At 35.9% G+C, this 25,000-nt stretch overlaps 1 protein-coding gene across 1 annotated transcript in view; it reads left to right on the top strand.

Moving 5' to 3' along the window:
* LOC150098755 (ovochymase-2-like) overlaps positions 1-25,000 on the top strand; it is a 122,720-nt gene that overhangs the window by 14,399 nt on the left and 83,321 nt on the right. The window contains exons 4-6 of the mRNA XM_090405744.1: positions 6,052-6,308; positions 12,781-12,917; positions 22,568-22,659. Of these exons, the coding sequence (XP_090261870.1) occupies positions 6,052-6,308; positions 12,781-12,917; positions 22,568-22,659 (486 nt within the window). The remainder of the gene's footprint in view (positions 1-6,051; positions 6,309-12,780; positions 12,918-22,567; positions 22,660-25,000) is intronic.

Here is a 25,000-nt window from a genome sequence, read left to right as displayed (position 1 = left end):
TTTCAAAGCTAAACAGCATGTGTATATTTAAGCAACTAGATCGCTGTGATTATTTCTGACCCGAACTTTTCGAAAGTAACCGAGTCCTGTCCTAGTTTGTGTGTTCATTGTTTAAGGCTTTTAAACAAGTCGTGTTTCCATTATGCTTTGCTTTGGAAGAAGGACGGTTTCAAGATCGTTTCGAGTTATGAGTAGAAAATTTATTTTTCGGTTTTCTTCTAGGAAATTCAAGTTTTAAACTCCGTCAGTTATTTACAAATATATATAACTATTCCGGACAGTAATATATAGTGTTAGGGTTAGTTCTTGCGATATAATGGAAGATGTCTGAAGCACTTTGGACTTTCCGGATATCTTTGCATTTGATATTCTTGGAACAGCTATCAGTGGCTGCAAAGGGTGCAGATTAACTGGCCATTGATTGTCAAAATAATTGGTGATGAAATGGCCTCTATTACTCCCTATTGGAAAGAGGAGAGAAATCTTAAAACAGAAGAATATTTTGCAAAAAAAACCATAATCCTTATTAGCTTAAAAATGTTTCGGAAAAAATTATTTTTAATACATGAAAAATATTTTTGACTTTTAAATGTTGAAATATTATAAATCATAACAAACGATATACATATTATTATTTGAAAAATACTATACAAAATGTTCTCTTTGTATAGCATTTTTTTGTTCATTTCACGATATTTTTTTTAGTAAACGTGTCTCAGAAAAGTATCAGAAATATTGACACTTTATGAAAAGATTTCATGTTTGAGAATAAGAAGCAACCGCAGATGAAGGTGTATGTGTGGGTGTGTGTGGGGGGAGTTTGCATTCTGTGCACGTAGATTATCGACTATCTGTATTATCTCATAGCTCATTGTTTCATTGTTTCCACTTTCTCCTCTGTGGCTGTAGAGTTCATTACGGAAAGTGGATAATACGCTTGCCTAAAAGGAGAGAGACAGAGAGAGAGAGAGAAAGAGCCGGCCTGGTTGACCTAGTCGTTAACGTATTCACTCGCCAGCCAAAAGGCTGAGGGCTCGAATGCCGCCGTCGGCATGGATGTTTGTGATTGTCTGTGAAAATACTGGTGATCGGCGGTAGATGGCGTTGGTGTAGAAGATGAAGGTAGCTGCGGTTGGTGGAGTGGTGGAGACAGAAATTTGTAGAGTAGATGTCCTCCCTCGATGAGTCATTGGACTCCCTGGAGATGTTATGTAATAATAACAAACTGGTGAGATACATAACATGGTTACGTCTATATAAAACGTTCAACGTTGAGGGTGAATCACCATTGAAAATTTCAGCGTTCACACACACACACACACACACACACACACACACACACACACACACACACACACACACACACACACACACACACACACACACACACACACACACACACACATCCTTCAAAGATTAAAGGAAGGAGAAGAAAGAAAGAAACAATTTGAGACGTAGGATAACATGTCTTCTCCTGGTATTGTTGCCTTCTTCACGAAAGCGAAGGTGAGTAAGACTGTCTGTTTCTGGAAATCGGAAGGCGCTTTTCTCCGAAGAATAGTCTTTTTATTTTTTTATCTTGCAAAGAAACCAGGCAAAAGAAGAGGAGAAATTCACACAATTAACAAACACAATACAATGGCTTCGTAGCTGTTCCTTCGGCTGTTGTATAAAGTAACAACTTTTTCAAAGGATTATGAAAAATAAAGAAAGAATGAGATCACCGAAATAAATCACACTGCACGTTTTTGGTGATAATACATACGAAAAGGCTATAACTCATTGACTTTTGATGTTCAGATAATTTTTCGTAACTATAACAAATATTGAGTCAAACAAAAGCAAATTATTCACATTGCCTGGAGAAAAAAATAAATCTGTGAAAAATTTCGGTAGGCTCACCCCAGTGCCCCCTCGGAAAATCCTACCTCCCACTGATAGACTAATTACCTGTATGACGTTTTTGAAGTTATTATAGTACAATTGGTAGAATTTGCCTATCGATAACAAAAGCAGCATAAATAACAGTTTATTCATCGCGGGCAATATTTTGTCTTTGTTTTAAGAGATATTTTCATTTGCATTATTCGTGTCATTTAGGCTGGTGTGCTGATTAATGGGAGCAAATGGCAGTGTGGAGCAGCTCTTATTAACAGACAATATCTCCTTACTACAAGAACCTGCGTGGGAAAGTAAGAAAATTTTCTGTTTTCCGGGAAATTACACTGCATTTTATTTTAATTATCTACTATTTCATATGAGATAATTATATATATATATATATATATATATATATATATATATATATATATATATATATATATATATATATATATATATATAACTGTGAAACGAATTTAGTAAACGAAAATTATTCCGATTTGTATGTGATAATAAATTCCAAAATCACAATATTTATTTCCTTGTAATAGTAAGTTACGTCCAATTAAAATAAATGTGGACTTCATTCTACTTGAGATTAAAACTGAAAGAAAGCAACTGTTATATTTCAGTGCTTCTAAGGTCATCTTAATTTAATTCTGGAATATTAGTCTCCACATCTTTGATTTAATTCTCAATTACAATGGATATTATTAACAAGATATCCTATCTTTCGTGATTTCTGTGAATATGTTATATTCAGAAGAAAGGACATTAACTGAAGCGAGAAATAAAATTAATTACATCATCAATTATTTGTACTTTTTTTTTAATTTTGAGTCCATGCATGATAGGCTGGGTGATTCACCTATAATATGGTATATGAGTAGCGGGTTTGAAAACGAGAAACTTGTTTACATTTGATTTAAAAGACTGTAAATTTAAAGTTCAAATTTAAAAGCCTGTAAAAGTCTTTCCCCTGATGTATTTCCTTCGGAAATACATCAGGGGAAAGACTTTTACAGGGAAAGATTGCTCCACTGTACAGCAGCAGTAGCAGGGATGGAGGAAAAAAAGAAACTTGTTCTGTGGGTTTTAAGTTGTACTGTGAAAGGATGTTCGGCGGTAACTGTAAGTTTTCAGGCTTAGTACGGAGTCGGGCAATTTTTGATGCAATTACAATTTAATATTTGCCATGAAAATATTTATAGAAGGCACAAATTGCAGAAACGAAACATTTCTGTGAAAGTTGGGGAAGAGTGGGTTGTTAATAGATGAGTTCTTATTCAATCTAATTAGCCTCCTCTGTAGTGAGTCAATCATTTTGAGGAGCTTTTAGGAAACCCAGTCGAAATTTGACAGCAGTATTCGATAGTTCTGAGAATTTGTGGTTTGTGTAATATTAACAGATTTTCAGAGGTGAAGTAAGGCCTTCAACTAAACAGAAATCCTAGTTTTTTAGAAGATGAGAATGCAATGGTTGTTATGTGTTTATGCCAGGATTGGATTGATGTTGAGAAAGGAAATCTCATCTCATCTTGTTTGGAAATTTGAGTGTTATCAAAAATAATACTGGAGAAAACGGTTCACTTTTGTGAGAAATAAGACAGAACTGAGTTTTTCTAGTATTGAAACTGACGAGGTCATCGGAGACCCATTGGAGGATCGCAGAGAGATCAGAATTGAGAGCAGTTGTGGTGAAGGTCTATAGGTTCAAGAGTTGTGTAGTGCAGCGTTTGTCAAACGAAATGAAGGAGTGCAATGTGCTGTAATCTGCAAAACTGTATATTGGGTTAGAGGTCAACTGAAGTAGATCATTGATATACAGAAGGAAGACAACGTTAGGTGAGAGAACCGGACCTTGTGGATCTCCACATTAGTTGGATGGTGAGAGGATAAGGACCCATCTACATAGTGTGCATCCAGAAAGAGACCTGAAAATGCATCTGAACAAGTTCTGAGAGGGTGTCCAAATGATGGGAATTTGCTTATCTAACCTTTGCCCCAGACCCAGCAAAAGCTTTGAAGATATCAACGGCAAATACTTGAGATTGGTAGTGTAGGAGTTGGAAATTGAAGGGTATCTCCATTATTTTAGATAGGATTGAGGTGAGTAAGATTGGGTGGTAGTTAGATAGAAGTGAATTTTTCGCTCCTCATGGAAATGATGAGAATATACGCCAATTTCCAAGGTGTGGGATAGATACCATTGGACGAAGATGGTATGTAAACTAGGAGTCGGTTCTGGTACACGAACCTTCAGGATAATCGGAGGACTGCTATTGGGCCCAGGAAATTCTGTGTGTCAAATTTAGACAATACGTTTCTGATCTCTTTCTGGCAAAAGAATATAGGCGGTATTGGATGGGCAGCTGGATTGGTTGGGAGGAATTTATCATTAGAGATAATTTACAGATTACAGATATTTACTTTATATTACAGATATTTCGCGATACGAATCATATCGTATCTTCAGTAACTATAAAAACAAGTATTTAAGAACAACCTTCTTCACAGGAGTGTGGCGATCCTCTGCTCTCATGTCCATGGTAGCTACTGAATACCAGAATGATAAAAACATACACTAAAACCTTTGGAGAACAATCAGACATCGTCCTTATTCGCAATGGTGGGCTATAAAATAATTTTAATTTTATAACTTTACGAATACTTACATGGCCTTGGGATTTAGGACAATATACAAGTAATTGGACAAAATTGGACACCAACATGTAGGATTGGACCTATTTTTTGTTTTAGTGGATGTGATTCTCCCCTGGATTTACTTGAACATCTCAATAGTCAACACCCACATATCAAATTTACGGCTGAGTTTGATGCTAATGGTTCCTTGCATTTCTTGGAGGTGAAACTGACTCGTTCTTCAGAAAAACCTAAAATTTCGATCTACAAGAAACCTACCCACACCAATAGATATCTCCACAGTCAGTCCCAACATTTTTCTCCTCAGAAATTTGGAATAATTTCTACTTTGGGACATAGAGGTCGCTCTCTTCTTGATGACCCGGTTGAACTTCGTAAAGAAATCAATTTTCTTAAATCTGCTTTCAGACCTGAATGGATATTCTCAAATAATTACTAAAACATTCCTTTTAATTCTCGTTGTCGCCATACTGAAGAAATGAATAATGTTAAAGGAAATATCTCTATACCATTCATAAGCTCAGTTTCTCCAAAATTAGCCAAGGTTCTCGAAAACTACAATATTAATACTTTATTTGCTCCACTTCCAAAATTTCACTCTATAGTTTGCCATCCAAACATTAGTCATCCTAATCTCAAATATCCTGATGTGTATCAGACATGGTGTGACTTCGGCATTCCTTACTTTGGTCAAACAGATAAGTCAATCGAGTTATGCATTGAGCAGCACAAAAGACATATCGCTTACAAGAGAATGTCAGTGCTATATCCAGCCATGTCCTTTTATCAGTGAATTCTAATGACGAAAACCATAATCATACAATCTTTTGTGACAGATCTAACAACATATTCCGTTGTCATGACGAAATGGAGAGGAAGATTATAGAATCAAGTAAAATCATCGTAAACCTTGTACATCTAAATAACAACTTAAGCTACAACCTTTCAGACTGTCATTCTTGCTGTGATTAAATACTGGTGCTCACGAGATGCTATACGCACGCACGCATCTAACAACATAGCCAACGAAGAAAGAGCTTAAAATACCTTGACTTCAACGTTTTCACGTTAACTTCAAAGTTTTCACGTTAAATATATACAGTGACTTTCTGTATTATTTACAGTTTTTATCTTCCAGGTTTAATGGTTATTTCTTTTATAATATACACCTGACGAAGGCTGTAAAAAGCTGAAACTAGTTGTGTGATACTAATAAACCTTTTTACCTTTTCTCTCGTTTTAAGTCATTCAATTTGTTTCAAAAAAATTAAATATATATACATATATATATCTGAATGATAAAAATGAATTATTTGAGATTTATTAATATGATCTGTAAATGTGACATCGCGTTTTAAATTTTCTTGGATTATCCTGGTAACACAATAGCTGTTAAGGATCAAATAGGAATTCGAAAATAAATAAAAAATTACAAATTGTGAGATGATATATTAACGATTTCTAAATTGTTTCTTTTCTAGACTAATATTCTTTTAATAATTTCAGTTTACATCCATCGGATTTGCGAGTTATTCTCGGTGTGCATTATATGCCAGGTAGTCGTAATCTCGTACTGGTGTCCGAAATCATCAACCATCCCAAGGACACCACTGGATATTACGACAAAAGCGACATTGCCATTCTTAAGTTGACTAATCCAGTTGAGTTCACTCGTAATGTGCAACCGGTCTGCGTACCCCCACCAAACCTAGAAACAGATGGCTTAATTGGTCGATTAACTGGTTGGGATCGATCATCACATGGTAAATATACATTTTCTATGTAAGCAACTGAAAAAATAAATAAATAATAAATGTGGAATTATGATTATTGCAATCACAGCGTGTGTTCACTTGTCCTACATCATTTGATCATAGACAGTTAACATAAAGAGGTGGAGGAGGAATTAATTTCTCCTACTGAATTACTAGTCAATGTTAATCTTACTAATGACACATCTGATTATCAATTGGATATGTATACAGCAAGTTATACTTGAAATGAAATGATGTTCACGTTTTCTTCCTTATTTTATCAATATATAACAAAAGATCGAATACATCTCTTCACAACTCGGTTACTTATATGGTACTAAGAGATTTCATTAAGTTGTTCTAGAAACCCATAATGCACTACACACGTACTTCTCAGGAGTGTGTAATACCATCAATTTTCAAAGAGTTACTACTCTGACCACTTTCTACCTTTATAGAATCTCATCATATCACTAAACTTGGAGATACTGAGAGATAATAGTAGATATTGGAGGATCTGAGAATCAGATATAAGAAAACTGAATGGCCGGCGATACGCTGCAAATTTTTTATAGATATATTTATGTTAAACTCTTTGACTTTTCCTTGACTCTTAATCAATTTCTCTGCATTAGCGGTTGAGACTAGAGGTGTTTTGGATGGGGACGTTTGGATTCCTCCTCGTGAGTTTTTAACGGGGAATTTATTTTCAATTATTTATATCTTCTTGATATTCCATTCAGTGGGGTGTCGCTAGGATAATGAGGGGTAGGTTAGGAGAAATCTTATCACAGTTCTGTAAATTAGAATCTTATTGCTTAAGAGAAGTACAGTCGGGAAATATTCCAGTTGGCCTTTGTGATACTGAAATCTGCTGCAACTTGAATTGCAAGCCTTTGTTTAGTTGTTCTCCTAGATATTTACAGGACACATGTTTTACGAACATGTACAGCTAATATCAAGTTTGCTCGTCTTCTGGTGAAGAATACTGGAGAGCTTTCTTCTAGACTGATGGAGAATTATCACCAGGCGAACCACTTTTCGAGTTTGTTGGATGCCATGATGATTGTATCATGGGCATAAAAGTGGTGATAGTAGGAAATATTATAGCCATGGCCATAGATTTGTGGCAACGACGAGTTGGTTTTTCTCCCAGATGAGCTGGTTTATTTCTTCGAAAAGTCAGTTAGTTGGTGTGCGTGTGATGGTAGTGGGAACTGAATTTAGTTCTGTTAATATTTGAGTTTATAAAGAACTTGTTCCATTCTCTTCTTCAATTGTAGTTATGAACGTGACTAATTCGAGATTTCTTGAAGAGCTGCAGAGAGCTGATTCCAGATGATAGCGATAGTGTTGTCTACGCTAAATTATGCGCATTGTCTAGGTAGAGTATAATCGAGATAGGGTGAAAATTGAGGTCATTGACTGTTTATAATGGAATGTGATAAGTTTTTCAGTACTGCTACATCTAGAGCTTCTGCGCAGTAGCGTGACCGATTACTACCATTTCTAATGATGGCGAATGTCTTGTAGATTTTGTCGTTATTGTTGGAGATCCAATTTTGTTGGCACCAATCTTCCAGGTTTTGTGCATGGCTTTCAGTTCACTTGCCATTATAGCTATTGTGTTTAGTCAAGAATTTGTTTGTTTGGAAGGATATGTACTGATATTTTCGGGTTGCCTGAGTTTGCATTTTATTAATTTCTATCCCGGGAGGTTTGAGGTTTATGGTGAGAGGAACGGCAACTGCAGTTTGGTTTTATATCTTTTCTGATTATTATCGTAGTGGCCCGCATCTCGAAGCCAGTCTATGCATAGGGAAAGGGATGTAGTCTCTGATTATGCGTTTGTCGGTATGGCGGAGATGAGTTTCTTTGATGATGATTATGTCTACCTGATTTTGTGTGGTGTATTCCTTTAGTTCTAAAATTTTACTGTTCAAGCCACTGGTATTCCAGCTTATAATCTGTACTGATGTGGGTCTTCCATTGTATCTAGTCATAGAGAAATGCCGATAGCATTATCTGAATGTGTTTCAGAATAACAAAACAACTGCTCTCCCAGCTTGAATCAGCTTGATGGCAGAGCACTTGTTTCCCGTGCTGGATTATTTTTTGGAGTAATTCTTATTACACGAAAACTGAGATCTCTGCCTAAGTGAGAAATATGAACAGCCTCTAGTTACTGGGCGTTGTCTCCCACAATTAGCACATTTCGCTTTTGCGTTTTTAGTTTTTTAGAGGACACGGTTGCCTGCTTGTCTGAGCAATTCATGCATTGATAATCCACTTTGTAATAACGTGAAAGTGGTTCAACCGTTGGCATCGTGTGGTGATGGCTTTATGTTTCAGCTATTCTATTTCTATAACACACGTGTCACCGGCTGTTTGCAGATTATATATATGTCGTCGGTCCTTACTGATTTCAACTAATATTATGGGATATATTAAGTTTTGTTTGCTCTATTCGTACTTTGATTTGAAGATAGGTTGCAATTTCTTCTGTAGAGATAGACTCTATTGCTCCGCAAAGTCCAACTAACAGATGTGCTATAATTTAGCAAGTTACTGTTGTCAAAACATTTTGTAAGCTCCCGATAGTCTGCAACTGGTTTGGGTAGAATACGCATTCTTTTCATCTGCAGATGGATCTGAAAATATCTTCCATTTATCAGTTGACGCAGATGATTGGTTACTGTGGCAGTCTAAGGTATCTTCTTTGCAATCAGAAAGTGGTGCTGGAGGGAGGGATTTCCAGAAAGTTTGACCCGAATGCAGTTGGTGTCTAAGAATTTTCCGAGTCGCACGAATTGATTATACACTTGGACGAAGTCTGTCTCGTCTTTTTGATTTTATACTGGTATTATATAATAATACTACCTTAAGCAAATAAATTAACTTACCTCTGAATTATTCTCACTGTAAACTGAAAACGAAATGCACCAAATATGAAATCAGGATGCATGATGACGTAACAAAATATGAATATGACTAAAGTTTTAGTATCAGATATCAATATTTATTCGAACGCAAAAATTTATATTTTCTTATGAAATTAATAAATTGTTTTAGAATATGAACGAAACATTTCATAATCAAGAGCGTTTTCACTATTACCATGTAAATTATACTTGACATTATGTTTTATCGTATTTTTAGCAAAAATGAGAAAACAAAAGTTGTCTTTCATGGGTGTAACAACTTTTTTTTTTCACTTTGAAGAAAAGCAGATCACAGTGTATCGCAGAATTACCTGTTCGCTCGCATCATGAATTAACCACGCTACCGGCCAGAACGTATACGTCCAAGTTTCAATGAATGTGAAGTGCACATAAAAATTGAAATACCATTGATATTACATTGAAATGTATGATGGATACGAAGTGTATTAGGATGCGTATTTGATCCATAATGGCCGGTAAGGTAAATAAGGATGCGTATACTGTATGGGCCGCCTTTAAAATGTTGCCGGTTACGATTTATCGCATTTCACTTTTATGAGTAATCACTGTGATGCATTGAAATTCTTACCATGATAGAGAATAAATGAAAATATGAATACACTTTTGCAGTTACTTCAGCATATTCTGTTATGAATCAATGAAATCTTTTTTACTACTCTCTCTCTCTCTCTCTCTCTCTCTGCTGAAAAATTAACCTAAATCATGAAAGAAAGTCGTTTTTTATTACATAAACTATCTACATAGAAATGTTGTAGTTAATCTAAAAAATACCGTATTTTTCCGTGAATAAGACGCCCCAGTGCGATTTTTGTGTCAATAAGGAGAAAAATAAGAATAAGGTCTCCTCTTAAGAACCTCTTCTTTTTGGGCATCTTCAGTAGTTCAGTAGTTGCTATTTATTTTTTTTTCCCACTGTCTAATCATACTCTCAGTAGGAGGAGGAGGAAGACTTTTAATTTGAATTTTGAACAATATGACAATAGTTGTTTTCAGATATTTTTATGGGCTAGTGCTCAAAATATTGTTAATGCATTAACTTCTGGATCGAAAAACGGACTGTTAGGGTGTTTTAATCCAGCACCATACCACCAAAATGCTACCCCGCCAATTAGTTGCGCACGTATGAATGCTTTCAGAGTTCTGATTGGTTTATTCATTAATGACTTTAATCTACAGTGTCAAAGAAGGCTAGTTTTTGGCAGCAACCTGTTCGAGGAGACAAGGTACCGGCAGTTTCGCGACAGCAACTGCAGGTCTCTCAACCCGTTGTAAAAATTTTAGAAAAAACTATTGTCTTATACACGGAAAAATACGGCACATCTGATCAATCCATCTGATTCCGAATTCCCAAGCCACAGAAAGAAATGCAATTCCCTCAGAACTACCTCACAATTAGCCAGGTTTCTTCCCTAGACAAAGTCGCAGAACGCTGTGTGCTATCGCAGCTTCAACAAGCAGCAGAAATGCATAAATTATTCCAGGTAACACTTCGGATTCAGGAAAGGCCATTCTATAACACATCAGATTTACTGAATGTTGAAACACATCAAGAAAGTATTTGAAATGATTTATTTAACATTTATAAAACGCCAAAGTATTTAACAAGATCTGTCACTACATTCTAATTTACAAACTATACCAAGCAAAATTCCAAAAACATCTCAACTTACTCATCAAATTCTATCTCTACAAATGCATATTCTGAGTAAAAATAAACAAAATCAGAATAAGAAGAAACACAGCAGGAGATAACATTATTATTTGTAACCTACAGGCAGTCCAAAGACTCGTCGGCAGAGTGCATTCAATCCACCAACTGACCGCAACTAAATCAACACCATCTACCGCCGACCACCACATTAGTATTTTCACAGACAATCACAAACATCCATTCTCATAGCGAGATTCGAACCAGCAGCTTCTTGACTAGAGAGCGCACACGCTAACCACTCGGCCAGCCAGAATGGCGTGTGGTTAGCGGGTTTCCTCAAGACTCCCTGCTAATCCCCCTGTTTATCTCCATATACATGGTTGACCTTCCTGAAATGTTTTCTACTATCACTGCTGTTTGTGGTGATGACAAATGCATCATAGCACGATCACGGCGTCAGGAACTAGTTACCAAGAAACTCCAAATCGTGGCCAACGAACTCGAAAAGTGGTTCTTCAGTTAGCAACTCTCCATCAATCCGACAGAAAAAATAAAATAAAATAAACTAACTCTTTAGTACTCTTAACCGGAAGACGAGAAATCCTGATAGAAGCTCTACAGATGTTCGAAAAATCTACACCATGGCAAACTGCTGTCAAATATTTAATAAATAAACTAGATAAACCCTGCACTTCAGGATGCGCACAGATTTCATCATCACCAATGCTGCCCAACTCTGTTCCTTCTTAAACAATATTAGTCACCTAAACATGAAGAACAAGATTCTACATTATAAAACATTGGTAAGATCTCTCCTAACATCTCACCAGCCTGGGGGAATACCACTGTAAAGAATATCAAGAAGCTATAAATAAACCAAAATAAATGCCTGAAGGATGGCACTGAACACTCCCTGGTTCTTCAGGAATAGCCACTTGCATCGCGATTTCAAGATACCAGACATGAGATCCTTCCTAAACGCAACTGCTGCTGAAAAGTTTATCAAGACTACCGACAATTACCGCAACCAATTAATCCATCAGACTGCCGACTACACTCCTGGAGACTACTCTAATTACGGAAGAACCGAAATCCATTCTAGCAGACACATCATCAGCAACCGTTAAAAACTCACAAAGAAAAGGGCCCTGTAGCACCCTCTATCCGACACTCTTAACCTCTAATAATGTTGATACATTACAACTAGAGTTTTTATATAATAACTAAAAAGTAAGATTGCTGTCAGTATTAATAACAAAAAAAAGATTGTTTTGGTGTTAATGTTAATGTTAACTACTAAAAAAGATATCAGAGATTGTTAATATATAATCTTCGAAGAAAGATATTAGTTAATATGCTCCTTCTATTTACAAAAATAAATTGGGTACAACTTATTCTAATTTGCTTTTTAGATGTGTTTCCAATTAACAATTACCCCACAGTGATATATTTAAGCTGTGTGTCCCAGTGGTTTATCTACTTGTTTCTTGTCGGGTTGATCGTTATTCGAAAATTAGTATAAATCTTTTTTTTTTTTTTTTGCAGAAATGAGTTTTAAATGTGTTATTTAGGAAGTCAATTTACTAAGTGGTGCGAAAAAAGTTTTATCGGTAGATATCTTACATAGTTAAGAACTGAAGTCCAAATTCTTGTGGAGATTGTTCTTCAACCGACGTTAGCATTAGCAGTTGAAAACTTCTGGTTTATCAGTTCAAAATGGTGGAAGTTAGACTTTCTCACACCGAAAATTGAAATTAACATTACAGAGTCTATATATATTTAGTCCACCTCGTTTAACCGTATGTTTAAAGTAAACAACAAAATTATAGTTGTATGTTTTCCTAAAAAATCATACCTTTTATTTCAGGAGTACTTAAAAGCCTGACTCTCCACGAAGTCAATATACCAATAGTTCCCAACGCCCAGTGTCAAATAATATATGGCAAGTTAATAACTGAAAGTAAAATGTGTGCAGGAGGAGAAGAGGGTAAAGGTGATTGTGAGGTAAGCGGAAAATATTAAATATTTAATTGGCAGAAACAATTCCTAAGAAAAACATTCTTGCAGAAGTATTTTAATTAAGCGGTGAATTTTGTGAAACAAAATGATAAACGTTTAGAAAATAGGCACGAGGTGATCTTCATCTCATCAAAATACACGATGATTCAAACTTCTACTAGCTACAATCTTGAATGATGTGTGATCTTCATTTGCCACAGTAAGGGAAAGGAGCAAATTTGACTGTATCATTTTTTTCAGTCATGCAGTATTCTAAAACAAAGTGATTATTCATAAAAATTATGATTGTTATTTTATTTCGCGCATGGCTGTATCTAAATGTATAGATGATTGCTAATGCAGCGACAATATAATTTTTTTCACAGTTCCTTTTAACAATAAAGGTACTGTGGAAGAAATAGCATCAAAGGAATACATGGGAAGCTACAGATGGCATATAAAGTGTAATGAATACAAGGGTTGTTTTACACCGCCCGTGCGCACACACCCACCCTTGAAAACATTGCGAAGTTAGAGTAACGGAGGTAACTTCTTGCCTTTTCCCTCATTTCGCATTCTAGTTCATCGCATAATTATTCTATATGGAGTTTTTTCCTTTGGAATTACAACCGAATTAGTTTAGACTTATGGGTCAGTGCATTATGTCTTTTTCTATTTGCATGCGATCTTTTAGATGGTATGTTTGTTTTGACTGTTTAAAATCCCGAAATGTTTGGCAGTAATTTTCCGGCAGGAAAACCCTTGCCACCTCCACATGATTACTATATCAGGTTTGGATCAAATTTGATGATGCCAGTCAACATTTCACGATATCACGTGGAATGTTGCCGAGTAAAAGTCCCAGGATTAATACCTTAAGATTTTTTTAATGTATGACAGCCAATTGTCAAGAACATTCGTCTATGATCTAGTAGTCATGATTCCATGCATATCCATTAGTGAGTCTAATCAAGATCACTGTTAGTAGTCCTATACAGGGACGGGAAGGAAGGAAGGTCGTTTATTCGCATAAATATGGCTATAAAACTACGGTAGTTAATTACAGGCCAATCACCATTTCGGGAGTGATGGTAAATTTATTGGAAAAGTTGGTAAAAGACAGAATTCCAGAATGGGTCGATCAGAAAATGATACTCTACAGGGACCATCAGGGGTTTGTTAAAGGTCGATCCTGCCATAGCAGTTTATTGACTTTTTAGAATAGAAGGACATCTGAATTGGACAAATGGCTGCATAGAATACTTCTGGATATTGCTAAGGCTTTTCACTGGATACCCCATATAATACTGTTTAGCAAATTGGAGTAGATATGGACGAATACTAAACTGGTGAGAGTGATAACAGAATGAATCAGGGGACATAACAGAAAGTGGTTTATGGAGGAGCAGTGTCCAGGATGAGGCAGGTGACCAGTGGTGTGCCTTAGGCTCTGTGCTTGGTCCGTTCTTTAATTTGTACACAAGTGATGTAGGAAATGGATTAATGGGAGATATTCAGTTTTTTGCTGATGACGCAAAGTTGGGTATCAATAAAAATCAAGCTGATGTTAGGAGTTTGCAAGATAATTTAAATAAGCCGGCAAAATGAGGAAAAGGTAATGTGTGTCATTTTAATGTGGAAAAATGTAACGTCATCCACAGTGCCAGAACGAGGGAGTAGCGAAAGAGGAACCTGCTACTAAGGGCGCAATTAGGTTTGGGGCGCAAAATTAAAAAAAAAATTAAATAAAAATAAATAAATAAATAGATATAAAATTCCGCTATTTTATATTGTATGTTTAAATTTCGGCAATACGCCGCTTTAGATGCGCAAATTCTGCAACACACTGCACCTCATTTTGATGTGGTTAATAGTAAGTATTTAATATATTTCATTTAGCAAAATTTAATTTGTTACATTTAAATTTTTAAAAATTATTGTCATTTTTGGATTAGGGGACGCATGGTAGACACTTGCCACAGGCGCTTCATATCCTCGTAACTGAACTGGTTATGCATTTTCGGATTAAATGATTACCATCTGTGTACTAATTTGATGGAACGGTAATCCATGTGATTGATGAAGGTAGGTATTTTGGTGGGTTGGTGGATAGAGAGATGAAGTTCAGAGGACAAATTGTTAAGGTTTCCAAGATTGCACTTTGGATTACTTGGTTATTGAAGAAAACACTGACATTTCAGATAAAGTGGTTATTATTCCCCTTTATATGGCATTGATACATCCAGATTTGGATTATCGTGCTCAAATCTAATCACATGGATCCTACATTGATAGATTCAGAACTTCTGGATTTTAGAGGTTGTTGAAAGTCAGACAAGAGGGGATATGATAGAAACATTTAAATTACTTAAAGAGTTTTATAAGATTGCTGTTGGGGAAATATTTCAACTGTGTCATATTAATGGAAGAACAACAGGTCATCCTTGGACATTAAGGAAAATTTTGGTTAAAGAGAGTGTGAGAACGATGTTTTTCACCTGGAGGGTAGTGAATAAGTGAAATACATTTGCCTGACTCGGACGTGAGTTCGTCTGTAAATGAACTCAAGAAGAGATATGATAGATATTGTTTTGTGAGTTTGGGTCTCCCGCGATGAGTCCATTGATCCCATGAAAAGTACCCATAATAATAATATAGGCTTAGCTGGGTGGGGTGAGTGGTAGAACACCTCGTCTTCAATCAGCAGGTCGTGGATGCATTTCTCTTCTCTTCTTAGGAAAAGAAGAGAAATGAAATACATCGAAGTTGATGGCAGGAAAATCATCGCAGGCATTTGTTTTCTCTAAATACATATCTGTTTCGTAACCATCGTAATTCATAATTGTAATGGGTAGGCACTCTACACTATTTACCGATACTTGTCCGAACACTTTAGCGATTTACAGCTGATATCAGCAGGAGAACCCACATATCGGGGGTATGTCCCACTTTTACCTCCATTACCTTTGAAGAATCTTTTCTACCAATGTGTGGCAGACATCACGTGGAATATTTCTCCGTTCCTCCATTAAAGCAGCACTGAGTTCAACGACACATCGAGGATTTGCTGCTCTGGACGTCACTCACGGCTCAAATTCTTTGCATAGGTATTCGCTGGGGTTGAAGTCAGGAATCCAGGCAGGTAGTACAATCGCTCAACATCCATCTCTTCATGCAATTCCATAAAAGCTGCAGCTTTGTGGAATGGGACATTCTCATCCTGAGAGTAACAAGGGCCCATTTCATAAAAACTCCACAGTGTAGGCAGCACGAGATTATCTAGAATATCAAGGCACCGAGCTACCTTCATGTAACCATCCACAACGATCAGTAGTCCCACTTTAAACCAGCTGAATACACTCCACACCAATACCCCTCACAACCAAACGTAACTGTGGATACAATACAGTGTGGTAACGAGCGGCCATCAGGCTGCGTTTACACCCACATCCGGCCACCAGACTGGAAACAGGTGAATATTGATTCATCGCTCCAGAGTACTAATTTCCACTGAATGGCATATTTGTGAACTCGTTAACTGTCCAGTTCACACCCTCTTTGCACTAAGTCAGATGAGCCGCCTTGTTTTTTGTTTAGATGTTGGTCTTGTGTGCCGTTGCTCATCCGTGGAATCTCAGTAAATGGTCCTTTTTTACAGGATTAGTGCTCACGTGGTCTTACTCGTGCTCTGGAACTCATCACGGATGATTTGTGTCAACTGTAGCTAGTTTTCGATGCCACCCGTTTTAACACCAATCTGTCCTTATCATTCATTTTCGGAGGCTGCCCAGGACATTTTCCTTCAATAGTGATGAAAATCTGCATTTGTTGATCACATTGCCCACCTTTGGTTTTGGATGCTCCAGTTGAGCGGCAATGGCGCGTATGAACATGCCACAAACTCTTGAAGTCACTGACTTTACGTCGTGTTGCCATACCACTTGCATTCAACTGATACGATGATATACTGCTTCCTACTGTCTTCACCCCCTGTGTTTATTTTATTAACAAACCTGGAATGTTCCATAACATCAAATAGCGCGTGTGTCCGTACAATTATTGATAGATACTGTTCTATTTTTTATATACATCAATATAAAGGGCCCATAATATGCAGCAACCAACCATCGTAGTTCAAAACCAAACAAACTTTTCTTTCTTATTCTGCTTCTTACTTTCGACCCACTCCGGCTTATGCTGCAGTTTTTCTTTTCAACAAATAATGTTTTGTATTTTTACCAGAAAAAGAGCATTCAAAAGGATATATTTCTTCTTTTCCTCTCTTCCTCTAGCCTGAAGCATTTATGATACTGGCGTCCTGTATGTTGAATATCCTTTTGTATTTGAGATCAATATAAATATTATGGGAAACATAACGAGACCAAAATGTCTTTAGTATCAGCAACATTAAATTAATGCATTTAAATTAGAATGTGACAATTCCGCACTATTTTTACTCGCTAAATAAGAAATGTGATTTTTTAAATACTTCCCCTTTTTTTTCATTTTTTTTTATTTATTTGTACCCACCCACGAATGTTGGCAACTTATGGCATATGAGTTAAACGTGAGCATGAATTCAGTGATTTGATAAACCAGAAATCCTGTTATGGAGAGGAAAGATCACTTGGTTTTCCTTTGTAGTAAGCCAGGTAACACTGCAACATTTGAAGAAAAAATCACCTTCTGATTATTGTTTTCTATCCCTGTGCAATTTTCAAGCATATTTGATTTCAAAGAATAACTTACAGTCTCTTTACAGAAATTACTCAAATTGCTGTAAAGAAATTAGAATAATTTGTACATTACTGTCTTTTTAACACTAAAAACTGTGATTTCATCTAGATTATACTAGTGTATGAAATTGGATATTTGTCATAAGCTAATATTTTAGTATTGTCACTTTCATCAACATTTCTGTTTAATTTGAAAATTAATCCTAATTGTGATCTTTTCATCCACGAATATAGAGAGATTATGGTAATCCATTGATTATCAAGAGTGAAGAAAAATGGTATCTTGCTGGAATAGTATCCTGGGCAATAGGATGTGGAAGAAAGGGCAATCCAGGAGTGTATACTAGAGTTTCCACGTACTATTCATGGATTAAGCAACATACCGAGGATGCCCCTCCCTGCTACAACATTCCAGGTCCCGTGTACCCTAATATAGCAGGTAAATAATTACTAAATGGAAGTAAGAGAGAGAGAGAGAGAGAGAGAGAGACATATTTCTTTATCTTTGATAAGCTTGATGTCAATTTACAATGTTCTTGAATAAAGAAGTTAATTATTTAAATCATTTACTTTTTCTCTTGCAATTATACTTGCAATTGATTAAAGAATTTCCATGTTTTCTGTGGATGTTCCTGAATGAGGACAAAATTTCTATCCTTCTTCAATTACGTATGAATAGAAGACTATACATAGAGAGGGATAAGTGCATGCAGTGTGATGTTGAGCTTGATGAGTCCTTGAACTTTCCTGATGGGATGGTGGAGCAGATCATTCCATCTGAAAAGTTCGAGGTTTCACTGAACTCCTCACCAATGTGAAATTTTTAAATGTCATTCTGAAGGATAACAAAATATAGCTAGGAAAATTGAATGGATAGTAGACACACACACACACTCCACTCGACGTGTCTGGCCAGTAATTGTATGATTAAATTGATCATTTAAGTTTGGGACGGGTGATTTGCAAAAGAAGTAAGTATGGACAGTTGGGCATTTTTGAATCTCAAATAATCGGAAATCAATTTCAATCCTGACTATAGAAAATGGCAAAGCAAGTCGACATGGGAGAAAATACTCTCTGCCTCACAATTTTCTTTATGAACATTTCAAACTGATTTCCATTTTCAATGTGTGAAAATAGAATAAAAACTTAATGGATCTAATATCCTATGCGCATGTCATGAGCTGGCCTTTAATAAGTAAATTTTTTTGCTTCTGGGGTTAACTACATATAAATAATTGTAGTAATCTGAGACAATTGTTTAGGAAGTTCTAACCTATATGCATAAACTGTGTGTGTGCGTGCGCGTGTGTGTGTGTGTGGCAAGAAAGCAATTATGAATTAAAACAGCAAGCAATTTCCAGTAAAAATGGCATTTTTACTTGAAGTTGCATAGAGAAATAAGCTATAGATGTTTCCAGTTTTATTGGAAATGGAAAGAGAGACTACTGAGATTATTTTTATTATCTACTTCATTTCTATTACTGAAATTATTTTTATTATCTACTACATTTGTATGTAGTAGATATTATGAAGGTTTTGTTTAGGTTAATTTCGAAAATCTTTTCCTAATTTATTTATTTTTTAATTTCTATTGTGTCGTGTCTTCTATTTCTATATTACTTATGAATTAGCGGTCACATACGCTGGATATGAACACCCTATAGCTCTCCGGAATCACGACCACTGTTGAACACGAGGCGAACGAAATATTGCTCTATACGGCCGCGCGCTACTTCGGTTAACGAGTCGGACCAAAGGAAATCATGGGTATCAGGTATTGGCGATCACTGCAGATGCTTAGTAAAAGGTCTTATGCAATGCGTGGGGTGTATTTTCAAACCGTATACTTAACTCGCCCCCCCCTCTCCTCAAGATTAAATCTTGAGTTCTCGACCCCCCCTCCCCCAAGATTAAATCCTGAGTGCACCCCTCGACATAGCTCATCTGCACAGTTATTTATTACCATAATATTTCATTTCAGTATAATATCTTACTTGGATTTCTTTTAATTACAGAAGGGATTCCACCAGCGATTACTAACTGCGGTAAGTACACGAATTTATTTTAAAACTTGTAATTATTTTTTCCTTCGTGCATCATAATTAGTTAAAAGGTCTACAAATTTATTCATTTATATTAAGGGACTAAATAAGTAAATAAACAATTTATTGGTGTTAACGTCAACACATGAATAAGTAAAATATAATAGCCATATTTTGTCTCTTGTCTGCTGAAATTATTTTTAAATTTTATGTATATATTAGCATGTGGAATAGAAAATGCAGATGAAGACAGACTTCTCGGAGGCAAAAAAGTTCATCCACAAAACAGATATCCCTGGATGGTAAGGAAAGATTATTGTTATTATTATTATTATTATTATTATTAATTTTATTATTAGAGAAATTGTTCTAATCACTCTGTTACTATACTTATGATATGAGTAATTGATAAGAAATCCTTCTAAACTATTTCCAGTTCTTAACAGACCTTAATTAACATCAGTTTATTACGAGACACCTCCACAGAGTCTATCGATTTATTGTGGGAAGACAATAATCTCATAAAACACCGAGTATACTACTTATTTCTCCTATCTGCATTCTCCTATTCTCCAAATTATCATGGGGCGGGGGAATTTTTCCCAATGATATTTTGTCTGCAAATTACACTATGCCGATTTTCTTGTATGTGGGATGAAAAATCCGAGTCTTTGGGACAAAAATCATGCTTCCGCAGTATGAGATCGACTAACTCACCTTCAGTTGAAGCAGTTGGTATAAAGTTTCCTCTCATCACGATCAGAATCCAAATCAGGACTTTTTCAACCGAACGACACAGTGTTCAATCGTTATTCCAGTTGCACATTTTCAGTGAAGGTTTTCAGTGCTTAAACAAATTTCGAAGCTAAAGAGCATGTGTATATTTAAGCAACTGTATCGCTGTGATCATTTCTGAGAATTTCGATTTTCTTCTAGGAAATTCGAGTTTTAAACTCCGTCAGTTATATATATATATATATATATAACTATTTCGAACAATAATATATAGTGTTACGGTAAGACTGCGATATGATGGAAGATGTCTCACGCACTTTGTACTTCCCGGATGTCTTTGGATCTTGATATTCTTGGAATAGCTATCACTGTCTGCTGAGTGTGAAGATTAACTGGCCATTGCTGTCAAAAAAGTAATGCTGAAATGGCCTTCATTACTCCCTATTGGAATGAAAAGAGAAACCTTACAACAGAAGAATTAAAAAAAACAAATCTCCTTATAAGCTTAATAATGTTTTGGAAAATATTATTTTTATAATACCTGAAAAATATTTATGGCTTTTAAATTGAAATATTATAAATCAACAAACGATATTCATGTTATTCCTTTAAAAAAGCTATACAAAATGTCATAATGTTTTTGTTCTTTTCAAGGTATTTTATACGCAAACAACGTGTCTCAAAACAATATGAGAAACATCGACACTTTAAGAAAAGATTTCTTGTGTTAGAATAAGAAACAACCGCAGGTGCAGGTGTGTATGTGTGTGTGGGGGAGGAGGGGTTTAGTTTGCATTCTGCGTACGGAGATTATCGACTATCTGAATATTCTCATAGCTCATTTTTTCATTCTTTTCACTTTCTCCTCTGTGGTTGTAGAGTTCGGGATGGAAAGTGTGATGATACGGTTGTCCTAAACTAGAGAGAGAGCCATCCAGGTTGGCCGAATGTTTAACGTATTCCCTCGCAGCCAAAAGGCTGCGGGTTCGAATCCCGCTGTTGGCATGGATGTTTGTGATTGTCTGTACAAATACTAGTGGTTGGCGGTAGATGGCGTTGATGTAGAAGATGAAGGTAGTTGCGGTTGGTGGAGTGTGGAGATGGAAATTTGTAGAGTAGATGCTCTCCCTCGATGATTTATTGGACTCCTTGGGGATATTATGTAATAATAATAAACTCTTAAGATATAAATAACTTGATTACGTCTATATAAAACGTTCAACGCTGATTCATCATCAGCGTTGAAAATTTCAGATATATACACGAACATCCTTCAAAGGAAAGGAAAGATATAAACGAAATACAGAGAGAGAGAAACACTTTGAGACGTAGAAAAATATGTCCTATCCTATTATGGTTGCTTTTGCAACCATAATAGGATAGGATATATTTTTTACAAAAGCGAAGATCAGTTAGCCTGCCTGTTTTTTAAAAAAGGGAAGGGACTTTTCTCTGAAGAATAGTCTTTTTTTTTTATCTCGCGAACAAACCATGGAAAAGAAGAGCAGAAATTCACACAATTAACAAACACAATACAATGGCTTCGCAGCTGTGCCTTCGGCTGTAGTTTCAAATAACAATTTTTAAACCATTATGAGAAAAAAAAAATGAAATCTACTAAAGTAAATCCCACTGTACCTTTTTGGCGATAATATATACGAAATGGTAATAACTCATTGACTTTTGATGTTCAGATACTTTTTCCGTAACTATAACAAATATTGAGCTAAACAAAAGCAAGTTATTCAAATTTCCGGGAGAAAAAAATAAGTCTATGAAAATTTTCGGTAGGGTAATTCCAGTATTGTCGTAGAATCCTACTTCACACTGATGACTAATTACCTGTATGATGTTTTTGAAGTTATTATAGTACAATTGGTAGAATTTGTCTATCGATAACAAAAGCAGCATAAATAATAGTTTATTCATCACGGGCAATATTTTGTTTTTGTTACTTAAGTTAAGGGGATATTAAATCCCACATAGTTTTATAACCGATTAAGGAACGCAAAGAATGGAATCAGAGAGTTTCTTGCCGAATGTTTTCATTGCCGAAATGAAGCCTATTAGCTCTCTATACTTAAGTAATTTTGTTTTTGTTTTAAGAGATATTTTCATTTGTATTATTCGTATTCTTTAGGCTGGTTTGCTGATTAATGGAAACCAATGGTATCGTGGAGCAGTTCTTATTAGCAGACAATCTGTCCTTACTTCAAGTCACTGCGTGGAAAAGTAAGAAATTTTTCTGTTTTCCGGGAAAGCACACTGCATTCTATTTTAATTATTTCCTTGTAATAGCAAGTTACGTCCAATTAAAATAAATGTCGACTTCATTCTACTTGAGATTAAAATTGAAAGAAGGTAACTGTTATATTTCAGTGCATCTCAGGTCATCTTAATTTAATTCTGGAATATTAGGCTCCTCATCTTTGATTTAATTCTCAATAACAATGGATATTATTAAAATGACATCCTATCTTTCGTGATTTCTGTGAATATGTTATATTCAGAAGAAAGGACATTAACTAAAGCGAGAAATGAAAACTAATTACATCACCAATCATTTATATTTTTTTTTATGTTGAGCCCATACATGATAGGTTGGTTGATTCACCTATAATTCCGTATATGGGTTGCGGGTTGAAAAGGAGAAACTTGTTTACACTTCATTTAAAAGCCTGTATATTTTATTCCTTGCGAAAGACATCAAGGGAAAGACTGCTCCACAGTACAGTAGTAGCAGAGATGGAGGAAAAAAAGAAACTTTTTCTGTGGGTTTCAAGTTGTACTTTGATAGGATGTTCGGCGGTAGCTGTAAGTGTGCAGGCTTAGTACGGAGTGGGGCAATTTTTGATGCTGTTTCAGATGAACGTTTGTAAATATTTTTAGAATACACAAATTGCAGACACCAAACATCTCTGTGAAAGTTGGGGGAGAGTGGGTTGGTAATAGATGAGTTATTATACAATCTAATTAAACTCTTCTGTAGTGAGTCAATCATTTTGAGGGAGTTTTTAGGAGCCTGACTCCAAATTTGAGAACAGAATTTATAGTTTTGCAGATTGGTGGTTTGTGTAAGGTTAACAGCTGTTCAAAGGTGAAGTAACGTCTTGAACTAAAGAGAAATCCTAGTTTTGTAGAAGCTGAGGATGGAATGGTTGTTATGTGTTTATGCAAGGAGAGGACTGATTTTTAAAAGAGAAATCTCACCTTGTCTGAAATGATTAGTCTCCACTGATAATTTGTGGGGACTAAAAATACTTGGGAATAATGATTCTTTTTTTTGTGAAATAAGATAGAACTGGGTTTTACTAGTATTGAAATTGACGAGATTATCGGAGACCCATTGGATGATCGCTTGGAGATCAGAATTGAGAGCAGAGGTGGTTGATGTTCGATAGGATGAATAGTTGTGTAGAGCAGGGTTTGTGAAATGAAAGGGAGGAGTGCAATGTGCTGTCATCTGCAAAACTGTGTATTGGGTTGGAAGTCAACTGAAGTAGGTCATTGATATACAAAAGGAAGACGACGTTAGGTTACAGAACCGGACCTTGTGGAATTCCAGCAATAGTTGGATGGTGAGAGGATATGAAACCATCCAATTAGTGTGCGTCCAAAAATAAAGCTGGAAATCGACCTGAACAAGTCCAGAGAAGTCCAAATGATATGAGTTTGCTTACCTAACTTTGTGCCTGACCAGGTCAAAATATTTGGAGATATCAAGTGCAACCACTTCAGATTAACCATATTTCTGCATAACATTTGTCCAGAGATGGGCGAAATATGAGAGTAGATCTCCTTTTGATTAACAGTGAGGGGATCCATACTGATGGTCTCTTAATATCTGAATGCCTTCATTGCACTGTAGGAGTTGGGAATTGATGGGTTTCTCCATTACTTTACATAGGAATGAGGTGAGTAAGATTCAGTAGTAGTTAGATAGCAGTGAATGTTTCGATCTTCTTTAAAAAATGAGGTGAATGTAGGCCAATTTCCAAGGTGTGGGATAGATACCATTGGACTAAGATGGTGTGTACAGGAGGATTCGGTTCTGGTACAAAAAGCTTTATGGACAAGTGGAGGAATGCTAATGGGACCAGGAAACCTTTTGTGTGACAAATGTAGACAATAGGTTTCTGATCTCTTTATGGTCAAAGGATATACGGTGCATTGGATGTTAAGCCGCTGAAATGGTTGGGGGACATTGACCATTGCAGGTATTTTACAGATTAGAGATATTTACTTTACATTACAGATATTTCGCGATTTGAATCATATCGTATCTTCAGTAACTAGAAAAAAAAGTATTTAAGAACAACTCACTGCACAGGATTTCAGCGATCCTCTGCTCATGTCCAAGGTAGCTGCTGAATTCCAGAATGATAAAAGCATACACTAAACCCATTGGACACGAATCAGCATCGTCCTCATTCGCAATGGTGGGCTAAAAAAAGAATTTCTAACTTTAGGACTACTTGCATCTTCTTGCGATTTAGAAAAATATACAAGTAATTGGACAGAACTTCCTTGAAACAAAAGGTCACGTATTAACCTATGTGAAGTGAAGTTTTAC

This window comes from Typopeltis vanoorti, chromosome 15 (assembly GCF_054136105.1).
Source record: "Typopeltis vanoorti isolate ZY-2024b chromosome 15, IOZ_Tvanoo_1.0, whole genome shotgun sequence".
Taxonomy (NCBI): Eukaryota; Metazoa; Arthropoda; class Arachnida; order Uropygi; family Thelyphonidae; genus Typopeltis; species Typopeltis vanoorti.
This window is presented reverse-complemented; position numbering and strand designations above follow the sequence as displayed.